General features: G+C 30.9%; 1 protein-coding gene across 1 annotated transcript in view; it reads right to left on the bottom strand.

Annotated features, from left to right (window-relative positions):
• Positions 1–18,790, bottom strand: part of LOC139512435 (F-box/LRR-repeat protein 20-like) — a 32,633-nt gene extending 13,843 nt beyond the window's left edge. The window contains exons 1-8 of the mRNA XM_071300047.1: positions 18,631–18,790; positions 12,984–13,054; positions 8,795–8,849; positions 8,472–8,546; positions 7,333–7,427; positions 5,159–5,227; positions 3,407–3,502; positions 267–393 (exon numbers count right to left, since the gene is read on the bottom strand). Of these exons, the coding sequence (XP_071156148.1) occupies positions 267–393; positions 3,407–3,502; positions 5,159–5,227; positions 7,333–7,427; positions 8,472–8,546; positions 8,795–8,849; positions 12,984–13,054; positions 18,631–18,678 (636 nt within the window). The 5' untranslated portion in view covers positions 18,679–18,790. The remainder of the gene's footprint in view (positions 1–266; positions 394–3,406; positions 3,503–5,158; positions 5,228–7,332; positions 7,428–8,471; positions 8,547–8,794; positions 8,850–12,983; positions 13,055–18,630) is intronic.
• Positions 18,791–20,321: the final 1,531 nt, after the last annotated feature.

The following is a 20,321-nucleotide window of genomic DNA, read 5'->3' as shown; positions in this document are numbered from 1 at the left end:
AATTAGAGAAATCATATTTATCGACAGAAATGTGTGGGATAAAAGTGATGATAAAAACATTAATGTTTAAAGCGATGAAGATAGAGTTTGGTGAATAAAAGAAGAGTTTTCTTTATCCTTGTTTTAAATGCCATATATTATTTAATGACTTGTAAAGCTAATATATAACTTTGATGAAAGGATTTTTTTTTAAATTAGCCTTCCCAAGTGACTCATAAGCTACCTTTCTATTACATCATGATACTTTTATAAACTATTGACCTTACCTGTGTTAAACCTTTGCCTATAAATGTATGTAAGTTATGACAACCTTTGCTCATAGCCTCTAACCCATCGTTTGTTATTCTGGTACACCAAGATATATTTATAAACTGCAGAGTATGGCACCCATCACTAAAAAATATTACATTTTTTTTCTTTAACAATGTTATATATTGGTTTAGACAATAAAGTACATTATTTTAACCATAACATTTGTAAAAAATTGAAACTATCAAAAACCATCGGTTAACTGAATCTCATTTAAGCAACATTTTTATCATTAAATTTAAGCATGCCCAGTAAGTTCTTTTTCTTGAAAATGCTAAATTTTCAAATGAAATTTTGAAAAGACAATAAAGTAAATTGGTTTTATTGGAGACTGTTTTATATTTTTCTTTTGTTTAATTTTTATTTACAATTTGTTGTTGTCGAATAGCAATTTCAAAACAATCATATTGCTTGGTTTTTTTACTTTATGTTATTTAATTTTGATATCCATTTTTCTCTTCTGAATATTCAATTTTGCTTATTTCATTTGAATATGAGACTAAAAAGAAAGATGAGAATAAAAATAGTCAGCTATTGCCATCTTTATTTCAATTTAAAAAAAAAAGACTTTCTAGACTATAATTTGTTAACAACACTAGTAACAACCCTTCTATTATCACTTATATATCCCAGACTTACTTAATCTACCTAATTGCCCCCCCTCCCCCCTTTTCCACTTACAAATAACATTATAAAGGGAAATACTCAAGAACTGTAATAATGATGCAACAGAAGTTTGAGTTTGATCTAAGTTTTGTGGTAATAAGCATTATTTCATTATTTATCAGTTTCATTTGGTTGAGGCAAACCTAATTTTTCCTATTTGCAAAGGGGCGTAACTCCATAACGCTAAAAGTGCAATTCTGTTGTTGAATAATAAAAACCAGGTGCTCCGCAGGGCGCAGCTTCATACGACCGCAGAGGTCGTTCCCTGAACAGTTAGGGCAGGTATGGACAAAACGTTTAAGCGTGATACAGCTCTGAATTTGGATTGTGATCAAATTTTTGACATTATATGGGTTTTTTTTACACAAAACAAATGTCAAGCCACTCCATCATCATCATCATCTCAATTCAAATTTTAAATGGACTTTGCAACCATAAACACTCATTTAAATACATCAGAAAATTATAAAAATAGAAAATGACATGATAGTCATGTCTGGCAAATTTCCAACATACATTATCTAAAAACATTTTAGAAAAGATAAGGAAAAAAAGCTTCATCAGCAACATTTTATATTGGCAAATTTCCAATGAAGTTATTTACATAAAGTTATTGGCAAATAAAAATAGAAAATGACATCATAGTCATGTCTGGCAAATTTCCAACATGTATTATCTAAAAATATTTTAGATAAGATAAGGAAAAAAAAACTTCATCAGCAACATTTTATATTGGCAAATTTCCAATGAAGTTATTTACATAAAGTTATTGGCAAATAAAAATAGAAAATGACATCATAGTCATGTCTGGTAAATGTCCAACATACATTATCTAAAAACATTTTAGATAAGATAAGGAAAAAAAGCTTCATCAGTATGTTTTATATTGGCAAATTTCCAATGAAGTTATTTACATAAAGTTATTGGCAAATAAAAATAGAAAATGACATCATAGTCATGTCTGGCAAATTTCCAACATATATTATCAACTACTATTCTATACAAAGAAAGATAACTCCAATTGAAAATTAATTGCTATTGCACAATATTGTGCAATTAGATATTTCTTGCTATTGTGCAATACTGCGCAATTGAAAATTTCTTGCTATTGCACAATACTTGATATGGAATCCTGATTTGGACCAACTTGAAAACTGGACCCATAATCAAAAATCAAAGTACATGTTTAGATAAAGCATATCAAATAAGCCCAAGAATTTAATTTTTGTTAAAATCAAACTTAGTTTAATTTTGGACCCTTTGGACCTTAATGTAGACCAATTTGAAAACTGGACCAAAAATTAAGAATCTACATACACAGTTAGATTTGGCATATCAAAGAACCCATTTATTCAATTTTTGATGAAATCAAACAAAGTTTAATTTTGGACCCCCATTTGGACCAACTTGAAAACAAGGCCAATAATTAAAAATCTAAGTACATTTTTAAATTCAGCATATCAAAGAACCCCATGGATTCAATTTTTGTTAAAATCAAACTAAGTTTAATTTTGGACCCTTTGGACCTTAATGTAGACCAATTTGAAAACGGGACCAAAAATTAAGAATCTACATACATAGTTAGATTCGGCATATCAAAGAACCCCAATTATTCAATTTTTGATGAAATCACACAAAGTTCAATTTTGGACCCTTTGGGTCCCTTATTCCTAAACTGTTGGGACCAAAACGCCCAAAATCAAACCCAACCTTCCTTTTATGGTCATAAACCTTGTGTTTTAATTTCATAGATTTCTATTTACTTACACTAAAGTTATGGTGCAAAAACCAAAAATAATGCTTATTTGGGCCCCTTTTTTGCCCCTAATTCATAAACTGTTGTGACCTCAACTCCAAAAATCAATCCCAACCTTCCTTTTGTGGTCATAAACCTTGTGTTTAAATTTCATTGATTTCTATTTACTTATACTAAAGTTATTGTGTGAAAACCAAGAATAATGCTTATTTGGACCCTTTTTTGGCCCTTAATTCCTAAACTGTTGGAACCAAAACTCCCAAAGACAATCCCAACCGTCCTTTTGTGGTCATAAACCTTGTGTTAAAATTTCATGATTTCTATTCACTTTTACTAAAGTTAGAGTGCGAAAACTAAAAGTATTCGTACGACGACGACGCAAGACGACGCAGGACGACGACGACGACGCCAACGTGATAGCAATATACGACCAAAAAATTTTAATTTTTGCGGTCATATAAAAAGAATGGTAAAAGTGATGTCACTCAAATTCAAACTTGCTTTGTTTTTGAGGTAGTGAGCATTGTGTGTATAAGTTATTTATCATTTGATTGAGGCAAACTAAAGATAGAGAGAGAACGAAGGTACAGACGGACAATGGTAACACTTAATGCTCCATCCACTGAAGCAGGTGCATAAAAAACAAGTACCTTACTACAAACAATAACTACCAACCTTAAGGCTTTCAGGGATTTATCAGTTATCTGCTGACAGGAACTGATATCTAACCAACTTAACTTATGACTATGCTTCCCTAAGTGTTCACAAGTACTGAAACAAAAAAAGTATTTATTGTAATATAAAAATATTGGACTGACAACCTCACAATATAGATACAAGTTTAATTTAAAAAAAAATGTCTGATAGATTATAGGTTATTTTTTTTCATGGTGTGTTTAGTGTACTGTTGTTTGATTTTTGATTGTTTTTCCTATATTTCCATGGCATTAATGTCAGTTTGTTTTTCCATTTATGATGTTAAAAATCTTTTTAGAATCTTTTGACTCTCTTTATCAGTTACAAAACAGAAAATGGTTACAGTTGTTCAGTTGTAAAATAAAATCTAAACTGTTAAATTTTAACAGATTCATTGCACTGTATTTCTGTGAATATAGATTACTGTATAAGGAAAATATAAGGAGTAAATCTTTGTATTCAAGAAAATTTGATTACATACTGTTAAGGAAGGATAATGTACAGAAAAATTCAAAATACTTAACTTTTCAGTGTTTTAGAATGTGATAAATTCTTAAAATTCAAACAACATATATACCAGTAACATGTATTTTAGCAACATTGTTTAACTAACAACAGTATCTGTTCCAATTAAACAGCACAGAATTGGCATTGAGACAATTAATGTCTCTTCAGTGAAGTTTCAGGCTCAGCTATTTGAAATACCAAAACATAATACAGATATCAAGAAGCTAACCCAACAAACAAGCGAAATTATAGCTAAACCTGGACAAAGAATCAGAGCTAAGTCAGGATCCTGTAATTGAGTGGTTGTAGTTTGTTGCTGTTGATCATATGCATTGTTTGTTTACTGTTTTGTACCTTTCTTGTCTTGATCTGTTCACCACTGTCCCAGGATTAGAGGGGGGTTAGGTGCCCACAAACATGAAAGTCAGGAGCCTGTAATTCAGTGGTTGTAGTTTGTTGCTGTGATACATATTTGTTTTTTGTTCATTATTTTGCACATTATTTGGTTGTTAATTAGTTTTCTTGTTTGAATTGATTTACATTTATCATTTCGGGGCTTTCTATAACTAAATGTGTGGTATGGGCTTTGCCAATTGTTGAAGGCCATACAGTGACCTATAGTTGTTAATTTCTGTGTCATTTGGTCTCTTGTGAAGAGTTGTCTCAATAGCAATCATACCACATCTTCTTTTATATATCTATGCATAAGCATAAGATAACTTTCATTGACATGTCTTAAATCAAACATATTCTAGCTGGAAATCATCAAATTAAGACAATGGCCATAAAAGTGCAGTAGGACTTAAATTTGCAACAACAACAAAAATGTAAAACTTTGATTGAACGAACAAAAAGATATCTGCTGCCCAACAACACTATTTTGTATAATGAAATAAGTAAGATCTATTATCTCAACACAACACATTGGAACACGAATTCCTTTAAGCACATATGCAGATGGTTTAACAAATTTGGAACGTTTCATCAATATCAATCTTGCTGTTTAGGGGAGATGTACTCAGAAGGCACATGTACACACAGACAAACAGACAGATGACTTCTATATTCTTCATGAAACTTCTATCTATGCTATTGTTGCTTATAAAAGCTGGACAATACTCTTTGTATGAAGAATCAAGATATAATGAATGGAGAATTGTGTCCATGGAGTTATGTAGGAACACAGATGATGCCCACACTTGGAAATCAAAATTAAACACTTACACATCGGTAATTTCTTTACAATTGTTCAAATTTAATTCTTCAATATTCCTACATTGTTGTGCAAATATTCTGAAACATAAAAAATAAAGATACAATAGTCATTACTTATTTGATATTTGAAGTTCTCTCCTTAAAAGTTGATATTTTCAATTACCTATGCATCTTTACAACATATTGTAACCTGCTGGTTTCAATTGAGATAAAATTATGACCTTTTTCTATATTTTCACTCTTTTCTGTCCTGTTTCAGTCTGCACCAAAAACTTTTTCAACTACTAGTCCGAAAACCAATATTCTGACATTTTTCTTATTGGGTCAAACAAAATTTGGCAAAAACTTACTAGTCCGAATGAAATTTTACTAGTCTTGGGCATCGGACTAGTGGCTAACCGTGCAGACTGCTGTTTTTTTTTTTATTAGTTTATGCTGATTTTTTTTACACATAAATTGTCAATCTGACTCTTTTTTGTTGCCAAGTTGCCCATCTTTATTTTTATTCAACCTCCTTACCTGCCTTTTTTTTCAAATTTTATCCTTGTTTGGTCATTAAATCATTAGAATGAGGTTAAGAACAGCTGATAAATGTAAAAAAAACATTTATATAATTGAATAGTCTATAGTTCTATTTCATCAGAAATACAAAACTTTGAACAAATAGTTAATGATATATGTACCAGTACCTTTCTCTAATTAATCAAAGTGATGGAAATCACTCATGGAAAGATTAGAAGAGTAGTTTGAATAATTTCATATTAAGGTATGGTGGGGAAAAATGATCATTAATAAAACACTATTGCTGAAAATTGCATTAACAGCAGGTCTTTAGAAGGAAAAGTGCTTTTCCAGGATAAAATGAGCTCAATTAAATAATATGGGTCTCTTAATTTGCGCAATTTTATTTAAACTGCAGTTTATATCTTATCCAAATAATGTTGCCTGTTCTGAACATATTGCAAAAAAAAACCAAAAATTGCAAATCAAAAATTCTTCTACTAAGTAAATGTTACCAACTATCCTTGTAAAACATAAAATCTAGACCAACAGCTAAGAACGTTAAAGTGTCAACAAAAATAATCTAAAAATGTTGTTTTGGGGCATTTTGTAAGTTGAAACATAGGTTATATGACATTGAAGATATAAAAGTTGTAGAGTGCCTTTGATCATTTTTTAAAGTATTTTTCAACACAGGGCATTGAAAATGTACATTTTCAACAAAAACAAATTAAAAAACTTATTTTATTGAAATGTTGATTGATTTGATTGGGAATAAACTAATAAACAATTATTATAATTAAAAGTTTTAAAACTTTAAAACTGTTTCAAGCCAATAATCCTGATAAAAAAAAGTGAACTACTCTGAATTGTTGATTAATTACAGATGATTATTGGAAATTTATGAAGTAAATTATAGGCCTTACTTGAATACCTTTTATATTTTCATATTTATATTTGATATTTCTTTTTTTTAAAGATCTTGTTAATCCATTAATCATTTATCTTTCAGATATAATTTACAGAATCACTTTATGTAATGTAGTTCAAAAGAAATAAGCAATAAATAAATCTATCATCCTTATCAAACATCTAATATATAAATTTGTGTATTCAATTATGAGGTCAAATATTCGTTTATTGAATTGTATATTGAAGGATCTATATAATTATGTAAGACAGAGGTTGAAAGGTAAGGTGGTCAATTTTGTTCAACAGTTTAGGAGGTGGGGCATTGTAATTAAAGGTCTGTCTACCTTGTCTCTGATTGTTTGTTGATAATGACAGTTGTCAATCATACTAGTATTGTATCAATACTTAATAACTTATCAAAATGTTTTAAAAAAAACCTGCAAATCAACACACCTTAATGACAAACATTCTTAAATGAACTGCTCCAATAATATACCCATTTTTTCAGTTTATTTGTGTATTATGTGCACATACATGAGAACTATAGGGAACTATATTTCAGTGTGAATACATTTAGTAATAGTAGCTAACCTGTCAGGTTGTTAGGGAGGCCAGTGCCTAGGTAAAGATTTAGAACAAGTTCTAATCTTTCAAAAAACTACTAAGTTTTCTGTGTAAAATATATGGAAGATGAAATAATGATAAAACCACCAAATTTCTGCAAACTAACAATAAAAGGAAGAAAAAAATATCTTAAAATATAACCTTACTTTAACGCATTATCTGTTATACTCTGACAGCCACGTAAACTAAGAGATTTTAAAAACCCTCCACATCTCTTGGATATATTTTCTACAACAGGTCCCTGTAAAAGAATTCACAATACAAAAATTAGATTAAATAAATTAAGTTTACAAATCAATAAAGTAAACAGGAAACTTAAAATTGTTAAAAAGTTTTAATTGGTGCTAAATTTTCAATCAATACTTGGTATTTTCATTGGAAGAAATTCTGTGCTAGTTGCTAATGCAACCAATATTGATGATACACAATGTACATAATAGTTACATAAATAGAAATGTCAAAGAATTTAATTTAATAGGAATAAAAAGAGAATTCATACTTCCTTTGTTTTATTGGCTACTAATATTATATATCAAATCTCAGATTCAATACACTTACCTAATAATTAAGCAAGAGACTCCAAAGAGCCTGTTTATTTCACCTTGGTCTATATGTGTATTCAACAATGGACACTCCAACATTATCATGATTATAGACAAGAATAGAATTACTGACGAAAATTTCTGGGTTATTTTTATCTTACATTGCTGATCATTTAGTCTGTTTAGTTTCTCTCTATCTTATTTAGTTTTTGCTCAAAACATAAAAAAGGGTAAAATAAACATTCTTAATTCGAGGGCAATCTTAAGAGTCTACTAACTACATCAACAAAATTTGACTTGCTAGTAGATATGGTTTTGCATTTCTATCATATGAGGCAAATAGTCAAAAAAAAAGATTGGTTAAAAAACATCATGAAAGGGCAATAACTCAAATAATATTGTCAATTGTCAATTGTAGATCTTATCCTGCAGATCATTTATGAATATTGATGTTTCTTTCTATCTATTATAATTTTTAAGATAGGAGGCAAAAACGCAAAAAATGAACAAATTGTCATCAAAGGGCAATAACTCTAACAGTGAGTCAACTAGCTCCATTTCAATAATTTGTAGAACTTGTCTTTCTGATCATTTTGAAAATTACAGTTTCTCTCTAATCTATTTTAGTTTTCAAGATAAAATTTTTGTAATTTAATTATATGTTGTAATTTGTTTTTACTCAGTATATTTACCTTGTAACACAGACAGACATTTTATACTTCAAATTCTAATAATGAACTCACAACAATATCACGTTGAAATTCAAATAAGTCAACTCTTTGCCAGTTACTTCCATCTAATGCTAACAAATTCCAAAACTGCAAAAGTTAATTGAATAAGTCATCACTAAATATACCACTGTTCAGTAATTCAGAATAATTTCTGAAAAAAACAAAAGTAAACAAGCTGAAATGTATCTCCTGCTTTACTGACCATGAACAGTTTTTATGTTGTTAGTATTAAAGATAAAAGTTTCACTACAAGTATCACAAAAAATAACATTATCAATGCAATGATTCATAAATCAAGGTTGTAGATTCAGTATATCAAATACACATGTACTCACCTTTGATACTTTCGCACATCTACATAATGAAACAACATCTAGGAATGAAAATATTCTGAAAAAAAAGAAATGTATGTGTAGTATACGAAACAAACTAATAATAAAACCACAAACTGCAAACAGAAATTAAAACCCTATCAGAGAATGAACGTTTTGAACTATTATTTATAGTGTTTACATCTACTTTAATAAACATTCAATCAGGCTGTTGTTATTTTCGAATCTTAAAGACTAAAATTTTCCCAATGACAGATATAAGCAACAAAACACAACTCCTGAATTACGGGCTCCTGACATGAAACAAGTGGCAGGTTAAACATGTTTGTCGGCGCCCAAAAAAGAATCAGATACTGAAATGTCTACAAGCAAAAACAGCTAAAAAATAACAATTAACCTGCATCAACCATGTACTTCATATTGCCAAAGGACAAATAATATATGAAACTTTAAACTATTTAAAGAATTTTTATCAGAAAATAAGGCAAGCTAAAAGCAGTTTTTATATTGTTCACATTGACACAATGCATTATGTTCTATATAAGGTTGGTGATCTCTCCAGGCACTCTGGCTTCCTCCACCAAACATCTGACCGCCACAAAAACAGCACAATAGTGTTGAAAGTGGTGTTAAACACCAATCAATCATTATATGGTTTTTTTCAATTTCTAGTAAAGAACCATTTCAGTATAGTGTTAACCACACCATTTCCAGACAAGCTGCAAAATAGGGGTACATTCACAGATATATGCAGCTAAGTAATGTTGCCTTGCTTCAAACAGCTGTCGTTTTAAAATACAAAAGGAGTAAAATTGAGAATGGAAATAGGGAATGTTTCAAAAAGACAACAACCCAACCAAAGAGCAGATAACAGGGGTGGCCAGCAATGGGTCTTCAATGCAGCGATAAATTCCTGCACCCAGATGCATGCTTCAGTAGTGTGTATGATATAATGACAATCAACTACAATAGGTACAATACTGTTTTTCACAATTTCACATTCTGGGGATTCAATATCTTCTCCCCAGGGCCTTTTAGCATCATGGTAATGATGCTATAATCTTTAAATGTGATGCTATTTGAATTGGATTTCTTATAGATTATGTTATTGATGTGATGCTATAATTTTTAAAAAGACAGTATTTCAATTTCCCCTGTTAACCAGGATGCTAAATGAAATATCTGGGGAGAACATTGGTGTCATGATAACATATTTGTTCATGAATTTACCTTTAACTTTTCACTTTTCATGGTTGTAAAAATCAATCACCTGTCACACTTATATATCCCTTTAAGCCCAACGAAACCAGTTTACATGCACATTATACATGATGATCAAATTAATTGACTAATTAATGGAACATTTCTGCTGGCAATTCAGTAATCATTAAATCTTCAAAGGAATCAATAAAAGGCTAAATAAATTGCAGGTAAATTAAGCTAGAATTAACCTGTCAATGTCTGGGTCTGTTTGTTTACAAAATAAAATAATGATGTTACAGATGTACAAAGGAGAACTTTTATATACAAATAATGGACTTACTTTTTAACCCCCTGTTGAGGGTTGATCCCCCCCAAAATAAGTCAGGTATATTACAACTGCAATTAATGCTATCAAAATGAATTATCCTTATACTCAAAGCCATCAGTTCATTGAATTATGTATAGGTAACGTTTGTAATGAAAAGTTAAGTTATAATGGTTTCTTTTACTGGATTTTTGATCATGTCATATTTTTCTCAGTAATTTTTGGAGATGATGTTTTAATACTGTTTACAAATTATAAATTATAACAAATACCAAACCCACTGTCACTATCAAGGGATCATTTAAAATCATGTGCCATGAACAGAGCCTTTTGGTAAAGGAAAATAACACATTAAACATTGATTAGAGTAGACTATTAAAACAGTACTGCATATATATATACATGGAATCTTTTTTCTAAAGCATCTATACAATGTTGTTGTCAATAAAGCTTACGGGTAATATCAAAGATGATAATAACTACAGCTAAAAATATCCATTTAATGATGAATCTTATAGTCTTAATTTATAATCTGTCGTTTAAATCACAAATCTAATACAATGTATGCTGTGCAAAAGCTATTTATCAAATCCACCCCCCGCAATTGGAAATTATCCATTCAGGGTACTTCATGGGATTTATATATATTCAATTAACCTGGAAATTGTCTTACAATGTATTATGAAAATGCCTTTAAGAATATAAATTGTTTTATTATAAGACTATAAAATTCCTTTGTTCTCATTGACTAAAAGCAAATGAAAGACCATCTTCTTTTGTAAAATGTCACCGCTGGAAAATTTGCTGCAAGAGGTTAATATAATCAAAGTGTTAGAATAGCTAACATGAACAGTTTTTACCTAATATAGATATTCCAAGGCCACATCTTTCACATAGGTCAGGTTTATGACTTTAGGACGTCATACAGCAATTTTTTTAAATCATTTTGAGTTTTTTTTATTTTTCTTCTGGTTGGGAGGGGGAGTGAAACAAACTGACAAGGGAGCTACAATTTGATTTTTATGGGGGTTGGGGCCTAGGATAGAAAATTTTGTCTTGCATTTAATTGTAATCTCTGTCCTGCCTTTTTATTTTTCACTCTCTTTGAATAAAAGTCTCTTTTTTTAAAATAGGCATTTAATTATTGTGTGCATTTAGGGACTAGTATGACAAACTAATTTAAATACTTTGACCTCTTCAATCAAAGTCTTCCTCCAAAAGTACATGAACATAATGATTTTTAAGGCAAAATATTAGTCTTGACATATATCAATTAAAACATGTGAAGCAATACTAACTTAATTTAAAAATGAAAAGTATAAAATGTTGACAAAGAAGCATGTATTGATTAATAAGCATTGATGACAAAAGAAGTGAATGACTTAATATGAACTTTGAATTTAGTGATTTGTTCAGCCGTAAGCCTGTCCCTGTTGTGCTTCAAATGAACTAGATGTACAATGAACCCATAATTAGCTGACATGACAATAAACAGCTTAGAAATAAGCTTATAAAGGCATGTTTTACCTCAATATTGATTTAACATAAGTCATCAATAAAACCATGCCAAGAAATCATAAAGCTTGGAATAATTTTTCCAGGAATTACAACAAAAGGGTTCTAATACAGAGAGGACTATAAAGCGATATTGAAATAGAAAAGTGTTATGTAATATAACAGCTCATACCACCTGCAACAAATTATTAACAGTGACATGGTGTATAATATGAATTGTAATTACAATATTAACAACTATAGAGTCTATAATTAGTTACTTTTAACTAATGCATACTAATTTATCAACCTTAGTTAACTTTTTTTTTATTTTTCAACAAATAAATTTCCTTTAATTATAAATCAATATGCATTGATAAATAATTAAAACTAAAAAATTTCGAAAAAAAAATGCACGTCAAAAAACCATTCTTAAAAGAGTCTATGATTTTTTTTACTCATATCTTATTTTTAAAATGAGATATGAATCATGATCTCACTGCAGTGTACATATTCCAAGAGTGATCAATACCACCTAGACAGTTTAAAAGTATAGATTTTTTCAAAGATTTGCAAGTTTCAATATTAAAAATGTTATTAATGAGTACCACTGAGTATTAGCTTCATCAAATAAAACAGATCATATAATATTACAACATTGAAAGACATTTTTTAAGAGAAAAAAAAGTTTTCAATTTGAAATGCATTTTGATGTTCATTTATATAATTAATAAAGCACTCCCTGTGATAAATGCATTTGGTGTATTTATGCATTTTATTGCTGAGATGATCATGAAAACATAAATGGTGCCCATATCATTTTCCCATATTTCCTCAAAGAACCTAAACAGTATAAAGTGCTACATGTATCTAAAAAAAGAATGATATTAACCAGTAATATGTATTTTCTCTTGATCATACATCTTGTACATTTATAAAAAAATCTGTATAGGATAAGAATGCAATCAGCTAGCCTTTTTAATATTTTGAAAAAGCATATCTTTACATACATAATCTACTACTAGAAAATAGTAATTTTCTACCTGATAGTGACTTTGTTGTTTTAGCTTTAAACACTGTTTCTGGCCCATAACTTGTAAATAATGTAAACAGAATATTCAAGTCATATCAATTTTTAATAAACATGTGTGACATTCAGTATTAACATACCTTAATAACAGTTCTTTTGGGAGTTTCTTATTTATTGGAGCATCATCATCACTAATGGATATATTGGAAACCTAAAATAAATAATTTCTCTCATCAACAGAAATCAGACAATTAAATGTACATGTATAGGCATGAGAGCACTTAAAATGCTATTTTCCATTATTATTGACACATCGTTGTCAATTTAATAGAATTCTATGCGACTTTCACACAAGTGAGAGGTTTATCTAGCTATTAAACTAGATTTAATCTACCATTCTCTACATAAGAAAATGCATGTATGGTGACTGAACCATGTCAGGAATATAAAAGTTATTTATTTGTTTGATATGTTTGAGCTTTTGATTTTGCCATTTGATAAGGGACTTTCTGATTTGAATTTTCCTTGAAGTTTGGTATTTTTTGTTATTTTACTTTAAACCAGGAATCAAAGAAGCATTTCATTCAGTTAGAATCTCGGCGTCATTCTCTATATGCAATGTTAGTTGTCTTAATCAGTTCTTTCCATTGATCATTTCAAAATTATTCTGCTTATTGGAAAGTTTTGCCCAATTTTTCATCAGAGTTCTGTATTTTTGTTATTCTACTTTTTACATTTCCTGGGGGAATTAAACTCTGGTAAAAATAGTTCAATGGTTTTAATTTTCCAAACTTGTCATATATAACCCTGTGATATTAATTTTATATAAAAATCTGACAAGAATTGTAGGAATGAGGGTGTTTACAAGAATTGGACAGATCAACAGATTGACCTTAGGCTGTTTTACAATTTTGCAAATTTCAATTCTCAATTTTATCAGTTATTTTTATGTTCAAGCTCTTTGTTGAGTTTGGGCCAATAAAACCATCTGTAGTATAATTAATCTATTTGCACATTGGTAGTAAAAGTTGATATCCAAAACTGTAAGTAAAGCTTATAAGCATCATGACTATTAGGTACTCAAAATAATAAATTTGGTATAAAATTAAGAATGGAAATAAGGAATGTGTCATAGAGACAACAACCCCACCATAAAGCAGACAACAGCTGAAGGCCACCAATGGGTATTCAATGCAGCAATAACTCCTGCACCCGGAGGAGTCCTTCAGCTGGCCCCTTAACAAATATGTTACTGGTTCAGTGATAATGGATATCATTCTAAACTCTGAATTATACAAATGGAAAGCAATTTTCTGATGTTCTGGTTATACTTTCATCAGGAACCATCATGATCAAATACATGTACAATACTTTGAGAGCTTCAGATTACATACTTACTAAACAAGAGGCTCTCAAGAGCCTGAATCGCTCACCTTAATTCTTTTGGTTAAATCTCTCATCAATGATTATTTTGGCTTTTCAATTTATTTAAATGTTTTTTGGATCGTCCTATTTTCTTCAAAAGCCAAAAAAAATAATCATTTTCTCCTATGTTCTATTTTAGCCATAGGAGCTATGTTTCTTGACATACAAGGAAATAAAATATAAAATTTATACTAGATACTCTGAAACTCATTTAGCCTAAGTTTGGCTGAAATTGATACAGCAGTTTCAAAGGAGAAGATTTTTTTAAAGTAAGTCAACATGATGAACAAATTGTGAAAAAAGTCTTTAAAGGGCAATAACTCCTTAAGGGGTCAATTGACAATTTTGGTCAAATTGACTTAATTGAAGATCTTACTTTGCTGAACATTATTGCTGTTTACAGTTTATTTCTATCTATAATTATATTCAAGATAATAAACAAAAACAGCAAAATTTCCTTAAAATTATCAATTCAGGGGCAGCAACCCAACAACAGGTTGTCTGATTCATCTGAAAATTTCAGGGCAGATAGATCTTGACCTGATAAACAATATTACCCACGTCAGATTTGCTCTAAATGCTTTGGTTTTTGAGTTATAAGCCAAAAACTGCATTTGACCCCTATGTTCTATTTTTAGCAATGGCGACCATGTTTGTTGATAGATCATAACTTCGGATACAATTTACAAACTAGATACCCTAAGGAACATTCAGTTAAAGTTTGGAAGTATTTGGCCCAGTAGTTTCAGAGGAGAAGATTTTTGTAAAAGATTACTAAGATTTACGAAAAATGGTTAAAAATTGACTATAAAGGGCTATAACTCCTAAAGGGGTCAACTGACCATTTCCGTCATGTTGACTTATTTGTAAATCTTACTTTGCTGAACATTATTGCTGTTTACAGTTTATCTCTATCTATAATAATATTTAAGATAATAACCAAAAACAGCAAAATTTCTTTAAAATTACCAATTCAGGGGCAGTAACCCAACAACAGGTTGTCTGATTCATCTGAAAATGTCAGGGCAGATAGATCTTGACCTGATAAACAATATAACCCCCATGTCAGATTTGCTCTAAATGCTTTGGTTTTTGAGTTATAAGCCAAAAACTGCATTTGACCCCTATGTTCTATTTTTAGCAATGGCGACCATGTTTGTTGATAGATCACAACTTCTGATACAATTTACAAACTAGATACCCTAAGGAACATTCAGTTAAAGTTTGGAAGTATTTGGCCCAGTAGTTTCAGAGGAGAAGATTTTTGTAAAAGATTACTAAGATTTACGAAAAATGGTTAAAAATTGACTATAAAGGGCAATAACTCCTAAAGGGGTCAACTGACCATTTCCGTCATGTTGACTTATTTGTAAATCTTATTTTGCTGAACATTATTCCTGTTTACAGTTTATCTCTATCTATAATAATATTCAAGATAATAACCAAAAACAGCAAAATTTCCTTAAAATTACCAATTCAGGGGCAGCAACCCAACAACGGGTTGTCTGATTCATCTGAAAATTTCAGGGCAGATAGATCTTGACCTGATAAACAATATTACCCCATGTCAGATTTGCTCTAAATGCTTTGGTTTTTGAGTTATAAGCCAAAAACTGCATTTGACCCCTATGTTCTATTTTTAGCAATGGCGACCATGTTTGTTGATAGATCAAAACTTCGGATACAATTTATGAATAAGATACCCTAAGGAACATTCAGTTAAAGTTTGAAAGTATTTGGCCCAGTAGTTTCAGAGGAGAAGATTCTTGAAATAGTTTACGACGACAGACGACGGACGACGACGGACGCCAAGTGATGGCATAAGCTCACTTGTCCCTTCGGGACAGGTGAGCTAAAAAGGAGCTACATGTATATGACCAAAAAGGACATTAAAAATAGCCAAATCCATCTAAGGTCAACTTTGCTTGAGAGAGTAATGTAATTTCTAAATCTATACATTACGGGAGAATTTAATAAAGTTTTATTTCAAATCATATCATCACAGCTGAGCAGACTAGCTTGGCTGTCCGAGTTAAATCAATTTAATATCAACTTTGCCTGAAGTACAGTTGTAACCTAAAGTACAGTCGTAACCTAGTTTCTTTTTTATGAAAAAAAAAGAAATTATGGAATATATGTTTTTAAAGTTGTCAATACAGAATCACTGACAACTGAACTGATGATATTTACAATGTACCCACTGGAACAAGCATAAGGGACATACATGTACCAACATCTATTGACACAGTGTAGTCAATGATCATGACACTTTCTAAATTTGGTGCATCAAAAGCATGAAATAGTATTGATTTTTCCAAAACTTTGACAGCCATATCGATCAAGTGAATAAGTAAATAATCCAATTATTTGTGGGCACATATATAATACAGATAAAATTCAGAATGGGAATGAGGAATGAGTCAAAGAGACAACAACCCGACCATAGAACAGACAACAACAGAAGGTCACCAAAGGTCCTCAAATTCAATGCAGAGAGAAATTCCAGCACCTGGAGGCGTCCTTCAGCTAGCCCCTTAACAAATATACATGTATATACTAGTTCAGTGATAAGGAACCCCATACTAAGCTCCAAATTGTACACAAGAAACTAAAATTAAAAATAATACAAGACTAACAAAGGCTAAAGGCTCCTGACTTGATTTATGAAAATTGCAGGTCAATTAATGTTTTCTGCTAAATAGTCATGTTTGTTTAATGTTGTGTCATTGGGTGTACAAACAAATTTGACAGGAATATTGTCATCCAATGCAAAAAGCTTTAACCAAACATGTGCAAGGTAGGTGGGTTGGTGGTCCAGTGGTTAAGACTAAAAGCAACAATGATGAAGGTCCATGGTTCATGTCTGACGTGGGATGTTTGAAATTTCAGTATATTAGAAGGGTGATTTTCACTTCCACTTTCTTCTCCAGTACCCATTCTGGAGTTTAAACTAGAATGAGTACATTGGGTCCAGTGGTTCTCTCCAAGTACTTCTGCTTCCTCCACAATAATAACAGACTTTCTGATGTTCTAGCACTCCTGTGGTGTTGGACTGAACTCTGTCCTTGTTGTACATACATTTTTGAATATTAGTGAAACATCTACATTGATCCTGTTAGAGATTTAAGAGTGTTCATAGATACCACTGTACCCTCACAGCTTTCAATTGGGTCTCATAATGAGGTCTAAGCGTGATGCGGGATTGCCAATTTTTGTAATCGTGACACGCAAAAGTAAAATTATTTTGCTGTGAAAACGGGAAATGAAGTCGTGGGACACAGGAAATTACAAAAAAATAAGAATTGCTATCATACATTGTATAAGCGGGACACGAGAATCTGACAAAACAGCGCGCAGTAAGAGGGATCAGAACCCCCCAATGAGACCCCCTTTCAAGGGGTTCTTCAGATAATGAAGGTGTCAACCTGAACATAACTACATACATTGTATATCCCGAAGAAGCCAGACTTGTGCAAAGACCACAAGAGGAGTTACGTAGTTATAGACAATGAATTTTCAAACAAGAATAGTGATGCCTAGCAAAACCAAAAAAAACAAATTCAAGTTAACTTTAGAGCCATTAAAAGGCATTATTTCAACGATGCTAGGTCAGTTAATAGAGATTATTTTACAGTGGAAGGAGATAAATAAACGATGGTAGTGCACCATCACCAAACAGGTCATGAAGATCCCGGATATGACTGTAATATTTATGCAAACGAAGAATTCAAGTTTAATGACCGCTGACCATGTTGTTCAGTCTTTCTGCGTCTTAAACTGTCTTTCTTGAAGTTGTATCTACAAATATTTCATGATGTCATTGGTGAAATCAATATAATGGCCAAGTTCTAGGACCAGGAAAATTGTGTTTCTTCCTTTTAATAAAAACAATTTAAGGAATACTTTTAACAATAACTCTTGCCTTTGTTATCTCAGTTTATTATATGAAAAAAAAAACATCTGATCACTTTTAATATTTTAATACTTTCTTGAAAAGGACAAATCCATGACTTTAAAGAAATTAAATTTGATGTTTGATGGACAAGGAAACACGTGTTTCTTTGTTTAGAAATGAACACTAATCAGCTCAATGCCTGGTGACAATTGTCAGTCTCTTTAGACCTTACCCAACCGGAAGATATACATTAGCGAAGAATTATTGACACCAAGTTATCTCGTTGTCAGTAACTTTAAATATCTAATCAGCACTGAAGTTTAAGAAAATATGCAGCTGATCGCATCCCGATTATTTCATGGCAACGTTTACCATTTGTTGGTTGTCGCAAATCAGCTGATTTTGACAACACCAGTCTTCTGATTTGGATTCATCTCGTAAATGCTTTCTAATTATTCCATACCCACCTCTGATCGACTTTTTACATGATGATTGAAGCTGTTGTGGTTATTCATCACGCCAAACCATTAATAATGGTTTTTGCTATATGTATTTTCATCAGGAGAGGAACGATCGAACAAAAGAGAAATAATAACAAATCATCTTCCGACGGCTGATAAAAGGAGCTTTCTGATTGGATCATTGTAATGACGTAATTGATGTCAACAGAGCAGGTGCTCTATGCAGACGAAATTTTCTTTGATTTGCTGTAATGCGCGGACTGTTGAATGTTCCAAATGTAGCATTTATATTTTGATTTTCACAGAACAATGATTTTCATCTATTTTGAAAATTATAAATTATTTGTTTGTTGACATTCATATAACCAATCAAAAAAGCTAATACACTTTACGTCTTAAGAATATGTTCGTTTTAAAAATATAGTTATGAATAATATTACGTTGTCTTATCTAAAATCATCTGGGACCATGCATTATATCGATTAAAGAATTTATAAGCCCATGTCGTTATGATTATCAACTGCTCATCTTTAATTTGAATATTTGAAAAAGAAAATAAAACTAAATAAAAGTTTATATTTCAGTAATATTATATAGTTTTCTATAAGATATTGTATTATATAAAGCTGGGACTAGTTACTATATAATAAGTCATATAATAGTCCCAGATAAAATATATCTTCAGCGGCTAATTTATAATGTAGTAGATATTCAACCTGAAACCTGGGACTATTACACTTATTATTTATTTTATAAATTATAGACCCAGCTGAAACATAACATATATATGTTCCTGAAGGCAAAGTCCAAGGACCTGTACTATGTGAAACACAGCTGCGCCATGAGCGCATGATACGCCCGTCGTCTGTGTGTAAGTTTTATGCAGAGACATATATACGTCTCTGTTTTATGCAATAATCATAAGTAGTTTCTGAGATACAGCAGGACATGTGAAAACAAACTTTTTTTTAACCAAAAAACTCAATAACTCTTAAATCAAATTTTGAATCATCATAAAAAAACATACAGATCTTAAGATTAATATAATTAAGAAGTGTGTACAGTTTTAAGCAATAATCATAAATAGTTTTTGAGATACAGAGCCACATGTGAACACCCCCCCCCCCCTTTTTTTTTTTTTTTTTACAAAAAACTCAATATCTCTGAAATAAAATTTTGAATCTAAACCAAAGAGATAGATCTTTAGATTTATATAAATAAGAAGTGTGTAAAGTTTTAAGCAATGATCATAAATAGTTTTTGAGATACTGCGCGACATGTAAACCCCCTCTTTTTTTTTTTTTTTACAAAATACTCAATAACTCGATCAAATGAAAAATTTTTGAATCATCACCAAAAAGTATACAGATCTTAAGATTAATATAACTGAGAAGTGTTTAAAGTTTTGATCAATAATCATAAATCGTTTTTGAGATACGGCGCGACGATGTTAAAATAACACACCCCTGTTTTAGTTGTCCCGTAACTCAAAAAGTTTTAATCTAATTTTCGGCAAAAGGTATACAGATCGTTTGACCATCATGAGAAACAATTATATTAAAATTCATGAAATTTGGATAGTTGTTCTCAAGTTACGGTGCGACATGTTTACGCCGGACAGACAGACGGACGGACGGACGGACGGACGCCGGACATTTGTATACCATAATACGTCCCGTCAAAATTTTGACGTGCGT

This window comes from Mytilus edulis, chromosome 2 (genome assembly GCF_963676685.1).
Source record: "Mytilus edulis chromosome 2, xbMytEdul2.2, whole genome shotgun sequence".
Lineage (NCBI taxonomy): Eukaryota > Metazoa > Mollusca > Bivalvia > Mytilida > Mytilidae > Mytilus > Mytilus edulis.
The sequence above is the reverse complement of the archived record's forward strand: the minus strand, read 5'-3'. Positions and strand labels throughout refer to the sequence as shown.